The sequence below is a fragment of the Podarcis liolepis genome, assembly GCF_965112155.1.
Source record: "Podarcis liolepis genome assembly, chromosome: 3".
Classification (NCBI taxonomy): domain Eukaryota; kingdom Metazoa; phylum Chordata; class Lepidosauria; order Squamata; family Lacertidae; genus Podarcis; species Podarcis liolepis.
The window spans coordinates 47,574,055-47,600,528 of NC_139557.1; the positions used below are offsets into that span (position 1 = coordinate 47,574,055).

General features: G+C 42.5%; 2 protein-coding genes across 3 annotated transcripts in view; one reads left to right on the top strand and one right to left on the bottom strand.

Annotated features, from left to right (window-relative positions):
- FHL5 (four and a half LIM domains 5) overlaps positions 1-15,142 on the top strand; it is a 30,332-nt gene extending 15,190 nt beyond the window's left edge. Inside the window, exons 3-6 of one of the 2 annotated variants that reach the window (XM_083493864.1) lie at positions 1,667-1,841; positions 5,567-5,736; positions 7,320-7,506; positions 10,961-15,142. In XM_083493864.1, coding sequence (XP_083349990.1) covers positions 1,667-1,841; positions 5,567-5,736; positions 7,320-7,506; positions 10,961-11,112 — 684 coding nt within the window. In that variant the 3' untranslated portion in view covers positions 11,113-15,142. The remainder of the gene's footprint in view (positions 1-1,666; positions 1,842-5,566; positions 5,737-7,319; positions 7,507-10,960) is intronic. The other variant, XM_083493863.1, reaches the window with a different exon arrangement.
- Positions 14,304-26,474, bottom strand: part of GPR63 (G protein-coupled receptor 63) — a 50,111-nt gene continuing 37,940 nt past the window's right edge. The window contains exon 7 of the mRNA XM_083493862.1: positions 14,304-14,489. The gene's annotated coding sequence lies outside the window, so the exon portion shown is untranslated. The remainder of the gene's footprint in view (positions 14,490-26,474) is intronic.

Here is a 26,474-nt window from a genome sequence, read left to right on the forward strand (position 1 = left end):
AATAAATGGCATTCATCATTTTTATGTAATAACACTGTCTCCGCAAGCAAGATATCTCAAGAAAAGATGTGTTTGGATTAAAATATTTTATTCGCCAAATGACAACTTCATTTTGTTGTTTATCTCCTAATGCCTCCTCACTCATCACAGAAATAGCATCTTAGTGGCAAATGGGGATGAAAGGAAACAAAACTTCATGTCTTTGGGCTTCATCTTTTCTCTCAGAACTCAGGCAGAACTTTTCATGAAAACTATGCACACCACAGTGGGATGTGTGTATAGAGATTTGTTCCTCCTTTAATTCCTCATAAAGCACAACTCTGTATAGGAAAAAATAAGAGTATATTAAATGTATTGTACACAAAATAACACAATATAACATGTACTAATACTCTGATTGGTATGAGATCTCTCTCTCTACACACACACACACACACACACACACACACACACACACACACACACAGAGTCTCTGGTCAATCTTTAAGTGATATATATAATCCTACAAATTACGGTACTATTCAATGTCTCCGCATCCGAAAGTTCAACTATATTGTACTGAAGTCCAGAGTGTAGATTCTCTGTGTTAAATCTTGTAGTTGAAAAACTGCTTATGAGGAGGACTCCAATAACGAAATATCCAGGTAAAATCCTGTCACCCTTCATCAAGTCAGTCTAAGTACATTGCTAAATGATACATGACATGCTGTAAATGACTCATATAATACAATCGTATATGCAAAAAAAACCCCACCTAATATGATCCAAAATATTCAAGTGTTTCACTTACATATGCAGGCAACTTAATGCTCAACAATTAGGTCAGCTCCCACCTTGCGAGGGCACCCAGCTCCTGGTGAAATGCTGACTCGGATACTAATTCTCCTGGGGTGGAGATTTAAAGGGACCATAGCATTCCATCACACTCTGGGATAGCATACAGTAAAAATCACAGGAACAACTCACAAGAAACTACTCCAATCCAGACTGAGATTTAGACCTTTGGGGATGACTGTATTCAGATGGAAAATCCATCTGGCTTCCAATTGCAACAGAACATTTCTTACATCTGGTCTGCTGTATGGGTGTGGTTTATACACTTATATACATACGTACATGGGTATGACACTCCGTTCTATACAAATCAGGATTTTAGAAGATATGTCCAGAATTAGACACAAAAATTTGGAGGCACCTATGGTACAAAGCCACATACGACATAGCCACACTGGTGAGGAGATATGCTTTTGTGGTTCTACAAGACAATACTGTACACCAAATTACAGCCCATTTCCCTAGCACAAATAGAAGAGGCAGTTTTCCCTTTCTTACTCCATTGACCTGAGAGTGACTCCCACTGAATTCAATTTTGCAGAGACGTGGTTCAGATTGCAGGCTTTTCCAAACAGTCCCTTTCATCCTGTGCTAGCTCAGATAAAGTATGCAGCTTGAGGGTAGACAAGGAAGAAAAGCTCAGAAAACTTCCTCCGATGTGGTTAAACTACAGAATATTCTGTCGCCCTGCAGGTCATTTTTGACAATTATTCCGAAACCAATGGCTCATAGCGCCTTCTGATTTGATTGTATCCAACTGGTGGTTTTTTGGGGGGCGGTGTTTAAAGGAAGCACCTGCTTTTTATTAACATGCATTCATTGTCTCTCAAAGGATCTTGCTTACAAAGGCTGCCACTGGCATGAAGCGTGCTTCAAGTGTGCCAAGTGCCATCAGTCTTTGGTAGAAAAGCCTTTCGCTGCCAAAGATGAGCTCCTGCTGTGTACAGAGTGTTATTCTAATGAGTATTCATCAAAGTGCTTCCACTGCAAGAGGACCATTATGCCTGGTAAGATAGCAAGGAGCTTTTGCTAACGAAATAAATAGGGTCGCATGGCAGTTTTAATTAATTTTGAACACTGGTCTAGTGGAGCTCAATAGGCAGAAGTACGATTAAGGTGAAACTCTCTTCTTCAATCCAAGGGCCTTTTCAGATGAATGCTTCATTTTACAGGTGTTGCACATTCCTTATTTGCTATTTACTGTCCAATTCACCCACCTGTTGCCATTTCACCTTTTGCCATTTTACCTCCCCTTTCTTCTTTTAGCTTTTAGGAATGTCATTCGGTGAGTTTTATGGAGAGCTACTTATGCAGATCCACATCGTTTTGTATGTCTTTTTCCTGAAAGATTTGTTTCAAAATGAAAGCTACTTTCCCAGGAGCTGAGGACTCCCCATTTTACCACTCCAGTGGGATCCTAAATATTCTTAAATTTAAAAAGGAAATAAACCTTTTTTTCTCCAAAAAATGCTTTTGGGTGTTGTCCTATTCCACTTGTGACACAAATAGACATTGGGATCCCATAGCCTGGCTGCTTCCTGTGGCAAGGTTTCCTTATTCGGAATCACAAAACCTTCATTGTGCCTCCAAATCTTTTTTTTTTTTTTTTTACCTTAAATTCTGGGTATGCCTTTCAGTCACAAAATGGAGTCCCAGGGAACCACTGGCCGGTGGATTCTTTCTCAACTTTTCTTTTTTTGAGCAGCATTTTCAATTACCTCATGGAGGTCAGTTGAGCCACCCATCTCACACATGGCTTGCCGCTCTATTTTATAAGACTGATGCATTCCCCATTGCACTTCCTCCAGAAGAAAAGTTGCGGGGGCTCTTGATCCTATCCGCCAGCTCTGACAATTGTGAGTAACAGGTGCTCTGCCACAGTTCTTTATTCAGCCAGAGCATAGGCAGCAATCAGCAATTCCTGCTATGCAGAGTGGGAGTACGTATTCAGGCTTGCATCTGAGACTGAAATGTTGTCACTGAATAATTCAGACCCATTCAAAGCCAGGGTTCTGGCCAGGTGTCCAAAATGGAAATGGAAATTTTAATTATGTACGTACTAAATTGCCAGATTTGCATCAAATTTTGCCTATACAAAAAATATTCGACAGATGCCCTAGTGCAGGGGTAGCCAAAGTGGGGCCCTCTAGAATGGTTGGTTGCTTATAAGTCACTTTGGGTTGCCGAGGGCAAGATAAAGCAACTAACAAATTTAATTAACAACCGCAAAACAATAGATGTTGTGAACAACTCCTGTCATCAAAGACCACTTGCCATGTTGCTGTGGCTGATGGGATTTGTAGTCCAAAAACATCTGGCGATACCATTGACTGTCCCACAGTAGTAGAGCATTCTATGATAATTATTTGTATCATGTCCCAAAATAGCCATTTCTGTGTTACATAACTATTTTGTGGTGGTTCTACAAAGTTGCAACTGGAGAGAGTGAATGTTTTCTAGCAGATGGGCACTGAAACATTCTGCTACATATAAGCTATTATCCAAACAACTGGCCCTAATTTCTGATTATTTTGTCTAATAACATGCCAAGTTATATGTTCAAGATATTGATTATCTATAGAACAATTTAGAAATCCGATTCGCAAATCAATCCACCTTACCAAAATTAATAAATAAATGTTAACACATTTGGCAAGATTTCCTCAGCATGGGAAACAAGTGTGACAGATCCAGTATTTTAAATTTTAATATGCTGGACACTAGTAGCAGTCACACAATTAAATTAGACTACTTAATGTTAAATCTGTCTAAGCTGTACTTATGGTCCCTTCTGAATAAATTGGAAGACCAATGTGACTGTGGTGGAATCTATGCACATATTTTTAAAAAACACTGTGAAAATGTTTTTTTTTTTTAAGTGTTTTGAAAAATATATTGTATTTGCCATAAGCTCACCATCACCATCTAACGTCACATTGGTATAATGCACTTAAAACACACCTAAGACATTATATTTGCAGCTGTATAGCTGAGTCCTGTGAGCTGATTTAGGAATGGGATTTGGCAGCTGAATTTAGAAAACTATGGTTGAAGGTATGAAGCACTGATAGTGATAGGTAGCTAGTTTCTTTTAATTCATGCAGCCTAGTCAGATGCAATCAGAAGGGTCACAGAGACAGTGGGCAGTGCAGAGATGTGAGAGCCAAACTACATGTGATACCATAAAGTCTGGCATAGAACCATCACTGGATTTCACAACTTTTCAAAATTTTATTGAGGTACCCATACATCCCCACCATGAGCCCAGTACCAGCCTCAGGGGAACATTTAGGTTGGGGGAGCGGTGTAGGCACAAAGGACTAAGACCCTCCATCTACCCTGTGCCACTTCTCCAGTAAACCCCAGAGAACCCCCACATTCTTTGTTGCTTGGTTCTGATACAGAGATGTGATGGCACCCTTATTTTTGGCTGCTTGTTTCACAGCAAAGTTTTATTTCAGATTATCGCATATATATGGCAATTTTCCTCTACTACTTATAATCAACTAAAAAGAAAAGAAAAGGAGGATAATAGGCTTGCTAAAAATCGTTTACTGGTACAGGTAAAGTGCTGTAATGAAATAATTTGCAGACCCAACATGAAGCTAAAATGAAATAATGCAGTGTTGACACTTTCCAGCATAAGATACGAGAGTCTTGAAAAGGTGCTCAATTCACACAAGCACTGGCTATAGGAGTTTAATGCTTTCCAGGACTTGGAGCTAATTAGAACCTCATTGTTTTCATTATACTTACCCTATATTCAATTACCACTTGTACAAAACAGCTATTTTCCTGAACTGCCTTCCTCCTCTCTGTGTAAAGCTTCCCCTGTGCTGCAATTTCAAACCATGCTATTTCAAGTCCTTGAAGAGGAGGTGTTGGAAAGTCTTGGTTAACTAATGTCTTTGCATTTAATTTCAATAGTCAATTGAAAATATTTTCCATTAAGTGTTATAGTATTCCATTTATGCTAAACTTAGAAAACAGCTCAGGATTAGAAAAACTAGCTGCAAAATGTTGCTGATTTACTTAAGCTCCTGATTTTTACCTAAAACATTGCTTTACAGACCAGAAGGGGGACAGGGATGTCTACACCCAAGGTCCATTTCTTGATTTGCTTCCCTGCAACGAACTCCAATTCACTGAAGCTGTCATCTGTGTGTCTGCTCTCATCTACACACGCATCATCATTCGCACATGTGCAATGGCTGTCTCAAATGTACACACCTCAGTTTAACCAGGGCTTCTGCGGAAATTGATTTGAAGTAAAGCACATCACACCAGAGTATTTTTCAAGATGCTGCAAGATACCTATGGACTGTGACTGACGTCAAGTTTCCTCAGCTTCAAACACCTGTGGTGGGTGTATGCTTGAGGCAGAATAAAGTAGTAATGCGTACATAGACTTAGAAGAAAATTTGTTGAAACAAATATGGCAAACTGCAGAGACCTCCACATGTATTATTATGTCTTTCCCTATCGGACATATTAATACCTTACCTCCCTATATCTTATTTTTATGTCCTTTGATTAGTTTTGAGATGGCCATTTCACTTTGACATTAAAACTTGAATTTAACCATGAGTTTCTGTGCTTGGCTGAACTGGGGCTGTTGTGCTATAATTGATAATGAAGAAATAATGTCCTAACCATACTGTTTTAGCACAGTTCTTAATACAGCATCCCCAGCCGGCCAATAATCTGTCAGGTTTCATGATTGGTTTTGCAGGTTCTCGCAAAATGGAGTTTAAAGGAAGTTGTTGGCACGAAGCTTGCTTTGTCTGCCAACACTGTCGGCAGCCGCTAGGGACAAAGCCTTTGATTACCAAGGACAACGACAATTATTGTGTGCCTTGTTTTGAGAAGCAATTTGCTCAGTGTTGTTACTCCTGCAAAAAGGTAATGAAGCAAATGAAAAATACTGGGGCAGTGGGGGTGGAGAGATAGGTGATCACAATGAACTTCACTGTCCATTCCACAAACGGGGGGTTGTCATTTGTCCACAAAGGAGAAGAAGACACTCTTGGTGACAGAAGCCACCCTCTGGAATGCACTCCTTCAGATAATTCATGAGACCATAATTACCTTTAAACCCCTCTTCATATTAAGCAGTATAACGTTTGTTAACAAACCAAAAAATATTCTTTCTTACAATGACCCTGATGCAAACATCCTCAGGTTTGATAGAATTCACTGCCAAGAGATGGGAGGAAGCAGATACTCTGAATCTGTTTCCATTGTCAAAATTACACAAGGTGAATGCTAATAGCACCAACAATGCATTCAATAGTGCATTTTACATTTCAGGAGCACCATATGGGATACAAGATGGGTGCCCCCCCCAAATCATCATTCAGTGCAGCATTTCCCAACTTTGGGTCCCAACATCAGACCCAGCCATCAGACCCAGTGGTGAGGGATGATGGAAGTTGTAGTCAACAACATTGGAGGACACAAGGCTGGGAAAGCCTAATCTAGGAGGCACAGATGTGTCATTATTGGGAATAAGTCCCATTTGACACGATTAGACTTCTTAATGGACAACGCGGGTGGCGCTGTGGGTAAAACCTCAGCGCCTAGGACTTGCCGATCGCATGGTCGGTGGTTCGAATCCCCGCGGCGGGGTGAGCTCCCGTCGTTCGGTCCCAGCTCCTGCCCACCTAGCTGTTCGAAAGCACCCCCAGGTGCAAGTAGATAAATAGGGACCACTTTATAGCAGGAAGGTAAACGGCGTTTCCGTGTGCTGCTTTGCTGCCAGTTCGCCAGAGCAGCTTCGTCACGCTGGCCACGTGACCCGGAAGTGTCTGTGGACAGCGCTGGCCCCCGGCCTCTTAAGTGAGATGAGCGCACAACCCTAGAGTCTGTCAAGACTGGCCCGTACGGGCAGGGGTACCTTTACCTTTTACCTTTAATGGACATATATGAGATTGTACTGTTAGAGAGATAATCATATGAAGGCTTCAGTCCTAAGACCACTTATTAGCAAGTGAACTCCATTGGACACAGTGGGACTTCTGATTGGCATACATTGGATGGTCTTGAAAGTATGCTTCAGCTGTCCATCCACCCATGCAATTCCACAATATAACACCAAGCCAGAGCCCTTCTGTTTAAGTATACCGTACTTCTCAAAATCTCAATGCTGCATTTCCTGTTGGCAGTCCAGCAGCCCCTTATCCATTTCCCCTTTACAACCAGCAGCTGTTTCTGTAGGAATAGTCTCAGAGCCAACCCTGTTGGACATTAGTAATAAAAAAGAAAATAATTCTTCTGAGCATGTGTAGCGTGCCTTTTCCCCTTGCTACAGAGACCCGGAGTGACATTTTCCTTGATCGTGGGGTGACTCCCAAGTACGCTGGATATTCAGCATCCCTCTCTTTTTATAAATTAACCAGGGAAGTGTGGTGCTTATTAACCTTTGGTTTTGTACTTAATGCCCAAGTTCAGCATCTGGCTACAAATGCTCCTTTATCATCCAATAGGTGATAACTGCTGGCGGTGTGACCTATCATGACCAGCCTTGGCACAAAGAATGCTTTCTGTGTACCGGATGTGAGAAGCAGCTGGCAGGGCAGCGGTTCATTTCCAAAGATGAACACCCCTACTGCCTTGAGTGCTTCAGCAGGCGCTACGCAAAGAAGTGTGTGGCCTGCACCAAGTCTATTACAGGTAACTGTTGACTATCCAACTGACAAAATACAGTCCATATTTTGATGGTCATTATGGCAGAAGCAAGCCTCCTATATAATCATTGGCAGCATTTGTGCTCCTTATTGCTGACGGATGAGCACAGGGTGCTAAAATTATTTATGGTGAATTGGAGAGCAGTACTATTACCGCAGGACATTTATATGATCATGAGAAAGTGGCCCTGTTGCCACAATTCTTGAGCTGTAATGAGATTCAGGCTCAAACGAAATGTTACGGTACATAACAAAATATTGGCCACATCCCTAGTTCCCTCTTTCGTCTCTGTAAGATCTTGCATAATTTATTTGCTATCACAGCACCCTGGTTCATATCCAATGCTGCTGTTCTCTGGTGCATGTAGCAGAATTTCCCCCCTTCTGCCCTTTCCCCTGCAGCGCCCTGAATACTCCCAAAATCTGTCCCATGAGATTAGAGGACCCTTTGGAGCAGATTTTGAAGGTGCTTAGAAGAGAAGGAGCAGAAGTCCCATTACACAGGCATAACTCCACGCAAGCAGTGCTGAATACACTATTCTATGTTTAGTGACTCTACCAGTGGTAGTCAACAATTGGCAGCTGGAATGGGAAAATACAGGATTTTGCAACATGGATACATTGGACTACATTTTAGGGAGGGGAGGGGGAAGAAGAAGCTATACAGTTGCTGCTCATAGCTGTCAACTTTTCCCTTTTCTTGCGAGGAATCCTATTCGGAATAAGGAAATTTCCCTTAAAAAAGGGGGAAAGTTGACAGCTATGTTGCTGCTGTCAGCCATTGGTGTCTGCATGTTGTATGAACTACAGTGGTACCTCGAGTTACAAACGCTTCAGGTTACAAACTCCACTAACCTGGAGGAATTATCTCGAGTTGAGAACCTTGTCCCAGGACTTTCGCCCTTTTAGTTTTGTTCTGATTGTATTCGCTTTAACTGCAAATAGATAGATGATAGATAGATGATAGATAGATAGATAGATAGATAGATAGATAGATAGATAGATAGATAGATACTAGTGAAAAAACGATTAATTCACCCCGGGCCTTTGGGAACTGAATGGCCAGGGACCCACCAATTGTAAATATTAGATTGTAATTTTAGTACACTAGTTGATGGTTTTAGATTTTTTTTTATGGCACTGTGAAGCATTTAGTGATGATGAGATGATTTTAATTATATTTCATGCTGCTCTGGGCTCCCAGTTGAGAGAAGGAGTAATATAAAAATCAAATGAATAAACAAACTAAAAATAAACTCACAAGATGGTTATGGAGGATAAAAATGAAGAGGAAACTGCCTATGTTACTCTGAACATCTTGGGGAAAGGTCAGATCCAAGATGAATTCTTTAGGAGAAGGGCCCAAGTTCAGTGGTCAGGGATCTGTCTTACATGCAGAAGGTCCAAGGTTCAATCCCAAGCATCTCCAGACAGGGCTTGGAAGGACACCTTGCCTAAAACTCTGGCGAGCCAATCACTGTAGACAATATTGAACCAGGTGGACCAATGGCCTGATTCAGTGTAAGGCAGCTCCCTGAGTTTCCATTTTCCTGTGAGAATAGCAACACCAATGCAGTTACCATGGTAAGTAAGTGGCGACTCCGAACATGGCCTTGTTTACATCCACATTTTGGGTCAAAGAGTATGAGTGCAAGAGGAAAGGCATCTATTCCCAGCCTCTGAAAATCAAAATAACCAACAAAATACACAACTGTTTCAAGCAAAGCAAAATCTCAATGAGTCGTCCTCCCCTTTCCAATTTCTAGTACACACAAACACATTAAGCAGCAGCTGGAATTGTTTTTAAGGGTGCCATGGTAAGAGTTCACCCACTTCCTGAGCATGTGATCTGGGGAATCCTAGCATTGCCAAGCATCCTATGAAACTCTGGCTGGCAGGTGTGTCTGTTATTCTCTCTGCAGTGAAAGACGTAGAAGGCATTTTCTGTGTGTCATGCTTGAATCATTTAGCCTCACCTTCATATTCCCAGAATTGAAGAACAGATATTGCCAGAAATAGAACACTGCTTTCAAGATTTGTGCTTAAATGGCTTATAATTAAATGTTTGGCAAACACACAGAGGCTATTTAAAAGTACTCTAAGACCATTAGCTGGATCCTTTTAAAAACAAATTGAATGACCTCTTGTCCCAGTTCTGAGGGGTAACACTGCCAATTAATTACTGATCCCGTCATTCAAAGAAAGAAACAAAACTGATGGGAAATTCAATCAGCCATAACCTTTCTCTCCATTGCGTATGTGAGTTCACACACAGCAGACCCTGGAATTTCTTCTACAGGCATAATTAATTGCAAGCAATTAAGCACCACCTTTCCACAGCTCCATAAAAATGTGCTTTTTAGGCCAATTTACTTTTATGTGTTAGATTTATAATTCACAGTATCCAACAAATATGGTGAACTGTTAAATCCATAGTAGGATAAAGCTATGAGTATTGAACTAGGTGGGCCTTAGGTCTGATCCAGTAGGACTCTTCTTATCTTCTTACGTATACAAAGCAGTGTGTACCTGTGGATATGCATCCTGAATTAAAACGGACAAGGCAGCTCAGGGAAGCTGGCTTAAATGTGCACATTGTTGGTCCCATAGTGGCCAATTCTGAATCTCAGAAATATATACCATATTGGCCCGAATATAAGCCTCACTTTTTCCCCTGAATTCCGACCATGAAAAGTTAAAGCGTGGCTTAAATTCGTGGCCTTACAAAAATTGGCTATTATGATATCGCTGCTGAAACAGTGGTAAAATGGAATGGGTATGAGTGCCTGCGGAATTTTAAGGGAGCAGCTCATATTTGGGCCAATACGGCAGCTATGTCAGCATCTATTGTTGTAGTGCATGTCAAAACATGGACCCTTCAGTGAATTGAGGGTGGCCCTAGACACTTTGCTGCCTGAGGTGGAATTGCAAATGGTGTTCCTACAACCAGGCCAAGGTGCATATTTCCAAAGACCCATCAAATTATTTTGGCGCCATGAGACAGAGACTCCCAAAAGCATTGTCTCCATACCTGGTAGTAAAGAATACAACAAGAATATTACGTATCTGATGTTTTGCTGTGTTTTCATCACAGCATTTCACCTCACTCTACCTAATGGTAGGACTGGCCCTGAATGAATCACATGTGTTCATTGATCCAATTTTTCTCCAGTTTCCATATATTAGGATAACTGAGAGTTTTATTTAATCTGGGAGCCCTCAGTGGACATGACATAATAAGTGGTGAGAGAGTCCTATATAGATTTTTAGATGGAACTAATTTGCCTCAGTGTGTGGCAGCTTCACTTCATTTAGCTCAGGTTTTGACATTAAAGGAAGAAGGAAGGGACTTTGCTTATTAGAGCATAAGTTACTGCCTTTGTGATCTGCTAAAAGGCACTCACAGCCCCACTTTTCATCTCCATGTTTTCTCTTCATAGCTCTCGGCGAAGCCAAATTTATCTCATTTGAGGATCGCCAGTGGCACAGTGACTGCTTTAAGTGTGGGAAATGTTCCAGCTCACTGGTGGGGAAAGGATTCCTAACCCAGCAGGATGAGATCCTCTGCTGCAAGTGTGGAAGCACCGCATAGCTCACAAGACCTGAAAGCAAGCCTTGTTAATTTCCGTGTGCTTTAAGTATCACATGCATAATTGCTCAGTGGTCAAAAATCTGTCTAACAAGTATAATTATTGTTCAGTTGTGCAAATTGCTTCCTGACAGCATTTCTGACACAGCTGGCAGACGTCCCTTTCATCCTGTATAACCACTTTAAATAACGGGGTTTCTGCTAGGAAACAGTTATAAAGATATATTAACCTGAAAGCATGTTTGGTTGTTTAACTGATTGGTTGGATGGTTCCTTGTAGTAGAGTGCACTCTGCTGTTGGGAGTGCAAGAGTGTGCAAGCTTGCAACACAAACCAATACTGTGCTCAAATTCTAATAAAAAGAACATACATGACAGCTCTGTTTAAGAAACACCAAAATGAGATTTTTCCGACAGCACAGTGTTTATCACTGTCTGCGACCCTTTCTATGCATATGTAGGTCAGCAACGAAGGGTGCTGTCAAACAGTAACAAAGTTGTGTGAGGAAAGTAATGGGGATGTTCTGTTTTATTTTGCTGCTCCTAGAGGTGCTTTTCCATCTTATATTACAAAAATGCCGCACTAAACATGACATTGGAGCTCCTGGTGTTTTTGAATTTGTGTTCAAAAAGTCACATTGGCTGCCTTGATTTGGATGAGAAATATATGGAGATTTAACCATTCTCCCCATGCTGATTCCTTAACACAGATCTTGTAGGTACCCATATGGAGTACAGGAATTTTGCTGTCAGAGGCAAAGAACAAGATGGTACCTCTCTTCCCATTCCATGTGCAGAAATCACCTAATTGGTCTAGCTCATAAATCTTACTTCAACACTGCTGACATGATAATGACCACCAGCATCAGCCTAGTTTAGGGGAACCAGAACATACACAGCTCTGTCCTGTGTCCTGAGAAGAATAGCAGTCTAGGAAGGACAACCAAGTGGATGTCACAGCTGCTCCCATGTACCCTTGCCTAAGAGTAGGGCCGGCCCTGGCAGTTGAAGTAGAAGCAGGTCTCTCTACATGTTTCTCAGTGTGAAGCACAGGAAAGGTCTCTGCTTTCCATAAATGGCAACACATTTGACATGTGGGTTTGAAGGGAAGGGAGTTGGAGAAAGCATTATAGTACTGTACCTTCCTATGCAGAGCCCGATTCACAGCCTACTCTCCGCATGCTGAAGGGCTGGGTTGTATGCCCTTTCTACAACAGGTGGAAGCATCCTAGGTCTTTTGCTGCAGTTAGTATTGTAGATATTGATACTGTGCAGCATGAAGCAACTGGATGCATAAAAACTGATTCCTTTTGGAATAAAACATTGTCCAGACCCATGAGATATTATCCAAAGCTTTACTTGCAGAACTCCTTCAAGCGGGCTGTGCCTGCAAGGTTTGTTTGTGCCAGCATTGGCATCCTGGTGTCCCTGGAGGTGGAGGTGATGCCAGTTCTAGTTCAGCTCCCAATTTACTCTCCGATGCCTCCCCCTGGCCGGAAGAGGCAGCTCCCCAGCACCAGGTGTTGGGGTGACAAGGGGTGCTGGATATCACTGGGGCGGCAGACTCCACTGCCAACCCAGTTTGCCCCACCCCTGAATCAAGCTCTCTAGTCCTGGGCTTGGACATTTCTTGGGGGTCCCAATTTCACCTTCCCCATCCTGATAGGACCTTCCTCAGGATCATCTCCCTCCAGCTCCCTAAGCTCCTCCCATTGCTCCTCAGGATCCAACCATCCCTTCTATGACATCTCCATAGGCCTCATGCCAGTCACTGCCAACCAGTATTGACAACACTGAGCTGGATAGACCAATAATATGACTCAGTATAACCCTGCTTTCAATGTTCCTGTGTTCCTAACTGAGAGCATGATGTGCTGCCATCAAAAGGTCAGGGTTGCTCAGCCCACTCATATGACCAGCATTATTTTTCTTAGCTGTATGTAGCAGAATTCCAGCTCCATCAGTAGTGCTGCTTCTTCCCCTTTGTCGCTTCCAAAGCCACTCATCTCTGTATTCTCCCCCACTTGACTTCTCCTGCCTGCTTTTCATTTCTCTTACATTCCGCACCTTCCTCTTTACAAGGCTAAAGTTGTCAAAAATAGAACTAGGTTGCGAGGCCTAAAAATAAAAATCCCAAATAGAGGCGCATATGTGCAAGGATTTTTCAGAAATGAATGCTCCGTTAAATGCCAGGTGGTTTGAACTATCTTAAAATAAAAATTAGAGCTAATCTGAAGTGCTTGTTTTGTATCACTTCTCACCTAAACTTCTGGGAGAGTGAAAAGCAGACTTGTAGAACATCTATGAAAGTGAAGCCAATTTGATATGTATTTCTCAGATTCTTAAGGAAGTTCTAGTTAAGTACCAAAACCATGCATCTCTGTTCTAGGTGACAAAATATAGAGGGAAGGCATAAGCTTGCGCATTCTGGATCAGAGATTTTGATTTTGACAAGTGCTAGTAGATATATTTATGTATAATTGAACTGATTCTGGTGTGCATCTGTAATCCTGCCCACGGGCACAATTTCAAGGTGGGTGGTGTGGTGGCGGCAGCGGTGGCATGATGGGGGTGAGTGTCCTGGATAGAAAAAGTTGGAGCATCTGGGAATAGCCTCTTCTTTTCCTATTATTTCATCTGTTGAGTTGCATAAAATGTAAATAATAGGTGGCATTATCACTTAGTTTCTTTTTGGAAACCTAGCTTATTTTTCAAAGATTTATAAGCCACCTGACACAATGGGTGTCATCAGGATAGGACTTTGAGGCAGGCGCCCAGGGTCCTACTCAGCAGAAGGAGCCGGTGAGCTTCCAAATGCGGCAGGGCCACCTTTCCAAATGTTGAAGGAAGCCAAGTGAATGCACGTTATCTTTTAAACTGGGGAGAGGAGTCCTAAGGCTGTTACACCCAGAATTCAAAATTGCCCAACTGCAACACTGACCCTACAACAATAGTTCTCTGGTCAGCATATAGGATCAAGCACCGGCAAGGCCCATTGCTGAATGATAGGGCATCTGTTTTGCATGCATAAGGTCTCAAGCACAATCTCTCTCTCTCTCTCTCTCTCTCTCTCTCTCTCTCTCTCTCTCTCTCTCTCTTTCTCCAGTGGCTTCCCACTGGAGTAGGGATAGCACAAGCCCTGTGAGAGCCCAGGGACCAGCAGAAGGGGCAGAGAGAACAGGCCCTTAATAAATCTGTTCTTTAATGCGTTTTAATGCCATTGCAACAAATGGACTGCGGTATACATAACTGGACACAGAAGTGCACTCTTCAGATTCTGCCTTTCAGCCACTAGGTGGCGCAACATCGCTGCTGTCCAGGCCTGGAGAGTCCTTAATACAGTACAGTATCTGATTTCATCAGTGTTGTATCAGAAGAAAGCTGATAGGAGAAAGGAAACAAAAAAAGAAAATTAACTTCATAGAGGAATAAACAGGCATAGTGTTGACTTCAGCACTGCTAATATTGATTTATGCCAGCCGTGCGACTGGCCTGATGACGTTATTTGGAAAAAAATCCAACCCGCGTGTTTCAATATTATGCAATTTATCACATGGATTGAAGAGCATCCCTCATAATTCATCTGCTGCTAATACAGCGTGACTGGGTACTATGGAAACTGATACACAAAACTCTTGAAAGTGTACCTGATTCTATCAGGGATCATACTGTCATCTCGGCAGGTATTTAAAATGGATGCACAGCTCTTATCTGTTTTCCGCACCCATGGCAGGAGACATTCAGGTGGAAAGTATTGGTGTGATCTGGGGAGCCTCATTCACACAACAAACAGGGAGCACCCAACAAGCAGAGAAGGGGTGATTGGCAGCTCAGTGGCAGACCCACCTTCCTCCAAGGGTCTCCATGCATTCAACTAAAAAATCTGTACAGGATTGACAAATATAAGCTTTGTATTCATGATCAGGGTGATTGAGAAAGATCCTACATCTGGTCAAGTTGTATGTGCAGAATCTCTTGCAAATCTTGGTGTGAATGTGCAGAGGTCACACGCAACATCATTTAAATAAAACAAATGAAATCCAAAGAGAAAAGAAACTGATAATTCACTAGTTAAAGTTAACAAAAAACATCACATAATATGACAATATATAAGCAGAGGGCTTCTGTCTGTGCTGGTCCAGGGGGGGAGGTTACCGTGGGGCGAGGTCCAGGACCTGAGTTGAGGGTCGCCAGACAGTCCTCCTCGGGCAAAGCAGAGTCCACAGCGAGAAGCCAGGCAAGGACAGGAACAGGACTGGATGCTGGCCAAAACAGCTCATCAACGACGTTGCTCCCGCAACCTGGGACCGGGCTGACTGGCCTTTATCTTCTCTGAGGCCAGGGGTGGTCCCAGCCCCCAGGAGACCCGCCTCTCCTGGCCTTAAGGCGAGCACTCCTCCTGGGAGAAACCAGTTCCCTTCGCCTCTCTGCCCTGAGCCTCTGCAGCTCAGGAGAGGCTGGAGGGTTACTGGACCCAGGGGGAGACTCACCTGTAGGCACTGAGTCCTCAACCACCTCCGGAGCCAGAGTGGATTCACCTGGTGCCTGCTCCTGAGGATCCGGCACAGGTGCAGGCGCTTCAGAATCAAGGCCCTGCCCCAGTTCAGCCAGCCCTGGAGGCGGGGACTCCTGTGCAGGCTGGGATTCCTCCGGTTCAGCCTCTGAATCGGATTCCCAGGCCATCACACTGTCTTTCCTTCAGGCCGTCTTAATTGCAAGAAGACATTCAGCAACTAAGCAAACCAGGAAAAACACCCTCGGAACTAAACAGCCAGCCAGAACTCATTGCCTCAGCAAGGATCATGCCAATCTGACAGGTTGCCAGGCAGCAACACCATCATCTTCTTGTTGGATGTCAACAGAATTAACCCTTAAGTTACCTAACTGAATGATTCCTGCTGTTGTGCTTCCAAATGACCCTCCTACCACAACCCTTTCCCCACGCATTCCATGTACCATAGGGTAGAACTGCCAATGCAAAGTTGGAACAAAGTGGGAGCAAAGCAAATGCTTTCCTGGTTCAGACCAATAGTCCACTAGGAATAACAACCTGTTTCCAGTTGTGGCTGGCTGCTTCTGATGAGGCTTGAATTTAGGGACCAACAGTTCCCTAAACCAATTCAAAAACTGGAAAACAGCAATGCAATTCCTTTGAACAACAAATATGCTTGATAGTTTGACAGCACACAAGAAGAACCACAGTTAACAGAAGCTAGATGAAATCAATATCAACAAATTTTTGCAATGTGGGTTTCCCACAGCACTCACGGGCCTTGAACTCGTTTATTCTTAAGCATTTGTATATGGTAGAGGTACTATTTACATGCCCTAATTAGTTGAGGAAGAAAATGTTTAAGGCAGTCCTTCCTCCTAGAAAATGAAGCTTTTGTTTTGCAATCGCAAGCACCTTAAACTTCAGAAACAATCTCTTTCCTTCAGAGTCCTCAAAAAGGCCTTTTCGTGGAGGTTATGCAGTAAGTGAATATATGGGCTCATATTTCTTCAATTTAAAACTTTAAGCAATTGTCAGAACTAGATGTTTATTTCTTCACTTTGAGAATCCTGAAGGATAACTATGCTTTCCCCTGGGGGGTGTGTGTGTGTGTGTGTGTGTGTGTGTGTGTGTGTGTTTAAAGGAATCCTGCCAATGGTTTCCTCCCCACATCTTAAAACACAGTCACTCCAAATGTCCTTGGCCTAATTTGATCTCCCTTACCTGTTATGCTTTGTAACAGAAGTATGATTATGCATCATAGGGATGTCAGCATTTCAGCATCACTAGGCTCTAGTATTAATAAATATGTTCATATTATGACAGAAAAAGGTGATATAAAATCTAAACAGCTTTATTGTATGTTCAATTTCTATAACAAAAGAAATAAAAACAACAGCTTTTTGCACTTCCAGAGAAGTATGTACGTTGTTACACATTTTGTAAGATGTTACAAAAATATGTAAGATGTTAGACATTTTGTCAGAAAGATCTCTTTTAAAAAGTGGATAAACATCACATTAAAATATTTTGATTCAGAGTCAGTGATGATGTCAGGAGGGTAAAATGCTCCTATTACTCCCATCTCTATCTCTCCCATTAAATATTTGTTTTTGATTTTTCTTTTGTCAAGAAAAATTCCCTCTTCGACAGATATCTCTCCCCTTCCCCCCTCCTTTCCTTTCCTTTTTGTCGCATGTTTTTCTTTCCCCTCACAAAGTTAATCAGGTATGTGTTTTCTTCCAGAACTGCATTCAAGCACCTACTTATCTTATTGAAAATATTTACATATTGGTCCCTTCAACAAAGCTGCATGCGACTGTTACCTAATTTTGGGATAACTGGGCAGGACTTGGCTTTGGATAAAGGGCAAAGGGATTCAAGATGATGATGAGGAGGAGTTTGTTGCTAGGAATTGGGGGGGGAGGGGAGGTTGGTTTGCATTTAGTATGTAACTCCCTAATTCTCACTTCCTGAAACAATACACAAACCGAAAGACAGCTGTCCTTTGAATAGTGTTTTTCTCTGAATTTTGTGTTGCAGTTCTCCCATCCAATAATATGCAAAGAAACCTTATAAAAATGTGCACTAAAATGCATGCATTGGTGAAAATAGCATTCAAAAATACATTATATCATGAGAAATTGCTTGCAAAAATGTGCATATTGGGGGAAAACATACATAAAAATGAGAGAGAGAGAGAGAGAGAGAGAGAGAGAGAGAGAGAGAGAGAGACTTTATTTGCATTAGCCAATGGCCATAGCAACAGTAAAACATTACAGTACACGCAGAAAAGAAAATTTGATATAAAAGCACAATTTAAAGTCCTGAATCAGCAGTCACTTAGTGGCCCTTATTCTGATTGCCCCTGCTATGAACCTAGCAACCTTTGCTTCTATATGCTCATTTTGATCTGATAGAAGAAAGGACATTGTGGCAGTGGTTTAGTGCCCTGGGATGGTTAGTACGAGTGGGGTGATGATCTCGTTCCTCAGGTCTTTGTAGAGAGTACAGGACAGGAGGATGTGTGCCGCTGTTTTGGTGCTACCATCTCCACAGAGACAAAGACATTTTTCAGGCTGGATCTTTTGGAATCGACCCTCAAGTACCACACATGGCAAAACATCCAGTCTTGTAAGTGTAAAAGCACGTCTGTATTTTGGGATAATAAGTTTGTGCAGATATGGGGCCAGAGAATCAAAATGGAGAGGTGGAAACTAAACATACCAAGGGCAGAATTTCCCTGCGGTGGCCAGTTTGTTCTGATGCTCAATGTCTTTTAGATGTTGACCAGTTAGACTGTTTGCTTTAGTGGGGCCCATATTGAGTAGGTGTTGTGGGGATAGGCCACAAGAGCGAAGTTTTTTATAGATGGTTTTAAGCCAGACACTTTCATGGGAGTCTTGAAGTATTAGGGGTAGTAAACTGGGGGGATTTGTGTTTAGGCGGCCCCAGAAGTTAAGAGTTCTTTATATCAAGAGAAATTTGCACTAAAATGCTGGCGAATTTTCATGAGGACTGATGTGGAAATTTGGAGAACTGACCTTAAAACTGAAAAAACAAGAAAAGAAGAAATACTGAAATGGGCAATCTGTTCATCCCTAGTTGTTTCCTTGTATTTCTTTCTGCTCTATTTGTGCCTCAAGTGAGGCTACCACATTATTACCACAGTACTTTCTCTCTATACTCCATTGCTCCTTCCAAGATTGGCTGCTAATTCTCACCTTCTTTTAATAGATGGTGAATTAAGATTGGCAGGTAGCTTTTGAAACAATTACTGCTGATTTAGACTGTTACATCATTCTATGAGTCAAAGAAGGCTTACTCAGCCTCACAATAATTTACTGACGCATCACTTCTTCCTGTTCTGTTGAGGGCAACCAAGCAGCCTGTTCATACCCACTGAAAAAGGATGCTTGAACTGGATGGGATGTGGTGCAAAAGGACTAGCTTTTGCTTTGTATTGGTGAAGTCAAAAGGTGGTCCTGCCGTCCATTTGCACAGGAATGTGGCATAAGAAGGAACCGAGAGTCTATCTTAAAATAATAGCCTGTTGTCAACACAGAACTCCTAAGATATATACAAGTCAAGCATATCAGGGCTAATGCTTCCATAGGAAAAATGGAAGAAAATTGCCTTATGTGGATTAATGCCCCTGCTCATTTGCCTTACCAGAGAGATCACTCACCAGGTGTTTCCCCAAGCCTCACTCTGAGGAAGTGGGTGTTCAGAGTGATGCAATCTCTTCAAAATATGATTTCATGGCATCTTTTTCCTGTTTCCTTCATTGCACAAAGTAACTTAGGTGTGTTTTTTATACCTATTTATATATTTTTGATTTTTTAAAAATTGTATTCATTTCATTTACCTGACTTTTTCATTTTGCTTTTACCTTGTCAAGAGCTCCTTATTGCTGAACATATATTATTTTGTGGTTGTTTTTCTCCTTTTGTGTATTTTCTCTTTTTGTTGTTTAATACGATAAAAGAGTGACACAGTCTGGCTGAAGTGCAATGGGAGTGTGCCTGTGCTGCCACCACAGATAGAAATACTATTTTTACATTTAGTTAAAAAGGAAGTTAAAATAACTTTTAGCTAATTTTCAAAGAAGATTTCTAGCTGCTGCCATGGAAAAGTGTTAATGCCCTCTGGCATCAAAATTTTAGCATCAAAGAATGCAAATGGCCCATCCGAGTGTCCCTACAACTTGCTCTTTCAACCTGTGGGGTTATCATACAGCAATTTTATAATCTAAGGAACTCCTTCGTGGTTGGGAGAATTTATTCGGCGCAGAAATGGAAGAAACTACAGGACTTAAACCTCTGGAAACATATATTTAGGATAGTATTCAATATAAGCCCTATTCGGAGTAAGGTAAAGGACTCCTGGCCATTAGGTCCAGTTGTGACCGACTCTGGGGTTGCGGTGCTCATCTCGCTTTATTGACCGAGGGAGCCAGTGTACAGCTTCTGGGTCATGTGGCCAGCATGACTAAGCCGCTTCTGGCGAACCAGAGCAGCGCACGGAAACGTCGTTAACCTTCCCACTGGAGTGGTACCTATTTATCTACTTGCACTTTGACGTGCTTTCAAACTGCTAGGTTGGCAGGAGCAGGGACCGAGCAACAGGAGCTCACCCCGTCACAGGGATTCGAACTGTGGACCTTCTGATTGGCAAGTCCTAGGCTCTGTGGTTTAACCCAAAGCACCACCCGTATCCCCTATTCAGAGTAGATCCATTGAAATTAATAGACATGAGTAACTTATTTCTATTAATTTCTATGGGAGTACTCTGCATAAGATTTAGTTGGACACAACCCCATATTTCTTCTCATGTACAACAGAATCAGTGAGAATAGAGTTAAAGAATGTACCCATCGGTGATGGATTTTCTTTCTTTCTTTCTTTCTTTCTTTCTTTCTTTCTTTCTTTCTTTCTTTCTTTCTTTATTCCTTTCCTTATACAGTATTATTCAATGATTCTTCCTCCATTTATATCCTTTTCTACAATACAATCTAAAGGTCTCAGAAGATTTAGTTTTCCAAGCAGTTTGCCATTTTTGTATTCCCTGTAGGAAGCAGTGAATGTAACCATCTGATTTAGCCATCTGTAAAATGATTTAATGACATTGGATGGCTGAATGAGATATTTAAGCTCTCTTGTTTGAAGGGAAAGAAAGCAAGGCTCATCTGTGGGCTATCTGAAGGGTTGTTTGGAGATATTTTTATCTTCTACAGAGATGACCACGGCACCTCACTGACTAGTCCAGGATCCAAAAGTGGCACAACAGGAGAGCTTCCATGTTCACAGGGGGCTATGCCATCCATTTTTTTCCTTTTAAACACATCTCCTTGAATGGTATTGATTGCTGCTCTGGAGGGTTCTTCGAAAAGAGCCATTCAGGATGTTCAAAAGGCTGCAGCAAAGGGGTGTGGGCACCTAGAGCTCTAAGTACACACAACCATCGTATTTAATGACTGTGGGGACATTTCAGTTAAAAATAACACTTTTAAAGGTGTCAGTGGTCCAGATTACAAGAGCACAGTGCATTTCACGTACTGCAGCACCGAAGTGAGAGGAAACTGGAATCTATTTCTATATTCACACTGCATTTAATCTGCATCTGTGCCTGACTATAGCAAAATCACATTTCCTCCCCAGTCATTTTCAGTGTTAGGAACATAACAATATAAGAAGAAGAGCCCTGCTGGGTCAGACCAAAGACCTCACTAGTAACAACATTCTGTTTTCGCTCTGCCTCGCCATATGCCTTGCTTCAGAGGATGCATATGGACAAACCAAGTTTACAGCAAAGTGAGAAACATTCAGTTCTCATTTCATTAGGTTTAAGTTAGGCTGTGAGCTAGAAACTCTTGCAAATCATCCAGAGACGTACCAATACATCATGAGGTGTCTTCTGCCCTAAACCATATTTTAAAGTAGGGGTAGTCAACAGATCGCCCTTCTGAATTACAGTTTTCATCATCATCGATGGTTGGCCATGATGGTTGGCTAGGGCTGATGGAAATGGGAATTCAGCAACACCTGGAGGGCAAATGGGCTACCCCTGAATGTAGCATTATGTGCACAAGCCTACTCCTCCCTTCCTTCTCATCCTGTTCATGTGAGTGGGAGCATGTTTCCTTTTCCAACTAACCACAGTTTATCATTTCATCCAAACCAGGAACTGTGGTTAGTTTTAACTATGACTTATCTGAACAAAGCCAAAATCAGAAATCATAATTTGATCTTAGCTTATTTAGACAAACTAAGTTCTCCCACTCTGGGAAAAACAGCAAACTGCAGTTAGTTGAAAAGGGAAATAAATGTTTCTGATGTCCTCACAGGTGCACTTGAGGAGAGGGAAGGGAAGCTCATGAGCCCAAGGGTCTTTTTTGTAGCCCTAAGCTACGGCTTAATGTTACATCTCAACACACTGCCTATGTGACATTATAGATTGTCTCCAGGAGTAAAACATTAGCAAAATGGATTTTTATCTACTGTCTAGAATGCTGAGAGGCAGACAGAGAACTGCTTTTAAATGCAAAATAATGTCTATATTCCACTTTGCGAGCCACAATAAACCGTGTTAATATTGATTGTACAGCAACAACTACTGTGACAAGCTCCCACCATGAAACACCTGTGGTCAAAAATTAGATTTAATGTTGTGAAAGGCAAGGTTGCCAGACTGTAATAGAGAAGCACTCTGGAGCTACAGCACTGCTTTATTTCAAACAATGCCATTTTTCTTGGGCTCTCTGTGTTCTTACTGCTGACAGCCGAACGACAGGTAACATGAAGTTGCACCTGTTAAATTTCTACATTTTATGCAGCTGTTAGTCATAATCATAGTCCTGGTCAATTTATTTATATGGCACATTTTCCACAAAGGCACCTGTGCTCAAAGCAATTCACATTAAAATAAGTCTTTAATATTGGTACAATAACAGCACAGAATGAAAAAGCATACTGTCACTAAAACTCAACACTAAAATACTAAAAGAAATCAACAATTAACCATTCATTTAGCATACATCAACATTCAAATGAGAATAAATCTAAGGGCAAGAGAGTAGAGTACTGCTTGATGGTGCAAATGCAGCTGGTGCTGCCATTGCTAAACTGCAAGCCCCACATGAAAATAATGTGCTCTACTGCCATTCCCAGTCCTTGATAGGAAGTCATGATAATATTTTCAAAAGTCTACCTTCTTGGGTACATTTCAAATGTCATGGGCCTCATAATCTCTGGATCAAGATGAAATGACATAGAATCTTATATCAGCCCTATCAGCTAGCTTTCAACTGACTGCATGATTTAGGGCTGAGTGAGAGAGTGTCCAAGCTTTGAACTGCATACACATTTCAGCATAAATCTTTATCATCTTGTGTAAGGTGAAGACAGGGGTCATTTCCAGGGGGGCAGCGGTAGTAAGTATGGCCACCACTCACTACGTGGGGAGACCTTGATGTTAGTCAACGAACTGGAGGCATGCACACAAGAGTCAAACCCAGGCAGCAGAAAACATCAGTGAAAGAAAACTGCAAAGAAATCAGGGTAGAAGAAAGCAAAAGACATGAAAGCAAATACATTTCCATTTTCAGTTAACTTCCTTTATTCTTCCCCCAGGTTAAGCTGCCAATTCTTTTTACAGAACCCTGCTCTTGTGCATTTAAGAGTAGCTTAAATGACAAAGAATTAGCTAGTGATCATATTTATCTCCATGCCATGAAACACTTCAAACTATGATTCTGGGGTCCCTTGGGCAAACCGCTCATCGCTCCTCCTCCTCTGCCTCATCATTGCTGCCACCTGATTGCTTGCCGGACAGAACCAATCAGTAAGCAGTCAGCGGCAGCTGCTCTTCCTCCTCCTCGCTGCCAATGTTCCTTGCTTGCTCACCTTCTCTTGGCCAGAGCCAGAGGCAAAGGACCAATCCGGTTGCAGCTGTGAAAGGGAGGAAGAGATCCAGGACTCTCTTGACAGTACGCTCCCCCATGCTGGTCCTTGATGCTTCACCTGCTGCTCAAGTGGCTTTTAAAGGCACAAGAGAATGACAGGGTCCAGGTTCGTTTTTCTTTTCTTAGGCCACTGTCAACCCTATGCAATCTCTATCTGGAAATTCTAATGTCTATCTTCAATATCTACTTTTGTTCTGTTTCTTTTATGATGCTTCCTAAATTGAATATGACATTCCCATTACCAGAATCACACCAGTAACTTTGGTACAGAAAGTTTTGTCGCACCTTCCGTTTTTGCTGAACAGGGATTTACAAAGAATTTTAATAGGCCTATTTGTTGCCACCGTGGGTGTGAATATTCTCACCGCTGCAGATGTTGAGATGTGACCTGTAAACTAATTAATTCAGAGCGATAGCACAGTTGCTAAATCCACCTTGCTTTTAGCAGCCAAACCTGGACTACAAATACTTTTAAAGTACATGAAAGAAATGTATATAACATTTTACCTTTTTCGTTCTTGTTTAAGCAGAATAAACAAGCTGGACCTCCAAGAATATATTGTAGGATACCTCCAGCCCCTAAAAGTAGAGCAGTGCTCTTAAGGGGTTTTGAGGGAAGGGCACAGGAGGAGGGTATAAGGGGGTCACAGCACTTCTAGGGCTCACCACTAGGACTTCTTCCACTTTGCTATGTAGTTATAGAGTTATGTATGTTTCCATGTCTGTGGAATCCCAAGCTAGAAACTGCTCCTTTATTTTGAGGCGGCCCCATTTTCACTTCCAAATTGAGCTGAATCAGACCAAAGACCTAGTAGCCCAAAAACCTGTTTTCACTGCGGCCAGCCAGATACCTAGGGGAAGCTCACAAGCAGCACCCAGGTGTCACAACACTCTCCACACTTGCAAATCCCAGCAATACTTATTCAGAGGCCTACTGCCTCTAGCACGGGAGGTAGAACATAATCCTCATAGACCAGGGTTGGATTCTCCTCGCAGCTATGAAGCTCACTGGGTGAGCTCACTCGTCTCTCAGCCTAACTTACCGTATTTTTCGCTCCATAGGACGCCTCCTAAAAACTAAGGGGAAAAGTCTATGCATCCTATGGAGCGAATGCAGGGGAGTGGCAGGCAGGAAATGCCCCCAAGAGGCTTCGCGCGGCTCTTGCGGGCTTTTCCCCAGGAGGGAGAAGGGACTGACGCAGCCCGTCAGTCCCTTCTCCCTCCTTGTGGGCTTTTGCAAGAGGTGGGGGAATTGCCATAGTCTGCTGCGGGAGAGGCTGCGCAAGACTAAAGAAGCCAAGGCAGCAAGCGCGATCCTTCCCACTCGCTGCCTTGGCTTCCTCTTTAGCCTTGCGCAGCCTCTCCCACGCTTCTTTAGCCACGCTTCTTTAGCCGCGCTGGGGAGGTTTAGCTCCCAGCTGGAGAGGTTGCACGGCTATGGTAGAAGCCAAGACAGCCAGCGGGATGGATCCTGCTTGCTGTCTTGGCTTCCTTGCTCTTTGGGGCTGGGGGGGGGACCCGGGCTTCCCCCGCAGCCCCGAGAAGCTGTGGGAGAAGCTTTGCTCTTTGGGGCTTGGGGGGGGAAATAATATTTTTTTCTTGATTTCCCCCTCTAAAAACTAGGTGCATCTTGTGGTCCGGTGCGTCCTATAGAGCGAAAAATATGGTACTTTACAGGGTTATTGTGAGGATAAGATGGGGAGGTGAACCATCTGCACCACCTTGAGGAAGGAAATAAATTAACTGAATAAATAGTCTCCATGAATTTGTCTATTCTGCTTTTAAACTGTTAAGATGCTCAGTCACTCGAATTCACCATGAGAGGAATGACATGCTTGTTGGCACTGCATAAAGGTGTGCTGATGTGGACACCTATGAAGATATGATCGCCCTGTTTGGCATGACTTCACCCACATTGATATGATGGGTTGCAACTGTGCCAATTTGGATGCCTTTTGAGATATTGCCAACCAACTTGGTATATGGGTTCCCAAGGTAGAGGAGGTGATTTTTACCTACATTTGGATGCCGGTGGATGCATTGAGCATCAGCATGCATGTGTATGGGAGAACACATCCTCAAAACTCACAAATTACACTATCCATTAAAAAAACACACAATATTTTTGGTTTCTTAGAATTCCCAGGCAGCACTGGGCACTTTTCAGTTTTATGAATATTTTCGCTGTGTCTTTGTTTTTAATCACTGGTAGGAAGACATTCGATTAGGTAAAGAAAAGGTGGGGTAAGAAGCAGCTTGGCAGGTGGGGTGGAACTTGCAGTAGCCCCACTTCTGTTTCTATGTATGTTACATTTATCAGTGAGAACTAGGATAACCAACATGTTGCCCTCCAGGTGTTCTTGAGCCCAAATTCCCACCAGTCCCTCTGTCCCAGCCAGGACAGCCAGTGATCGAGGTTATGGGGAGTGATGGGAGTTGTAGTCCAACAACTTCCAGAGGACAATGTATGGGCTACCACTGTTCCCTCACAGACAGCATCCACTCAACAAGGTAAAAGTTTTGGGGTCTTTGTATGTTTACAAGGATCCCAAACAGAGGAAGGGAAGGTTGTCTCCATTCCTTTGACTCTGATACAATTCAGCACTATAATAATGCAAAGCTCTTTTGGGGGGAGGGGTGATGAAATCTCTTCCATCTATATGACTAGTTTCCTAGGGAACTGACGAGACAAGCAATGTTTGGGAGGCCATGTGTATGGGAATGCACCCCCCCTCCAAACTCTCTCTCTGTCACACACAACATAGCCCCACAACTGATGAGTACTTAAAACACCGTCACTACAGGATGGTATGTGATCCAACTGGAAAAGCAAAGTTAATGCTGGTCCTTATTCTGCCTAATTAAAGTAAATTAGTTACAGCAACTTGCTGTCAGATTAACACAGGTTCAG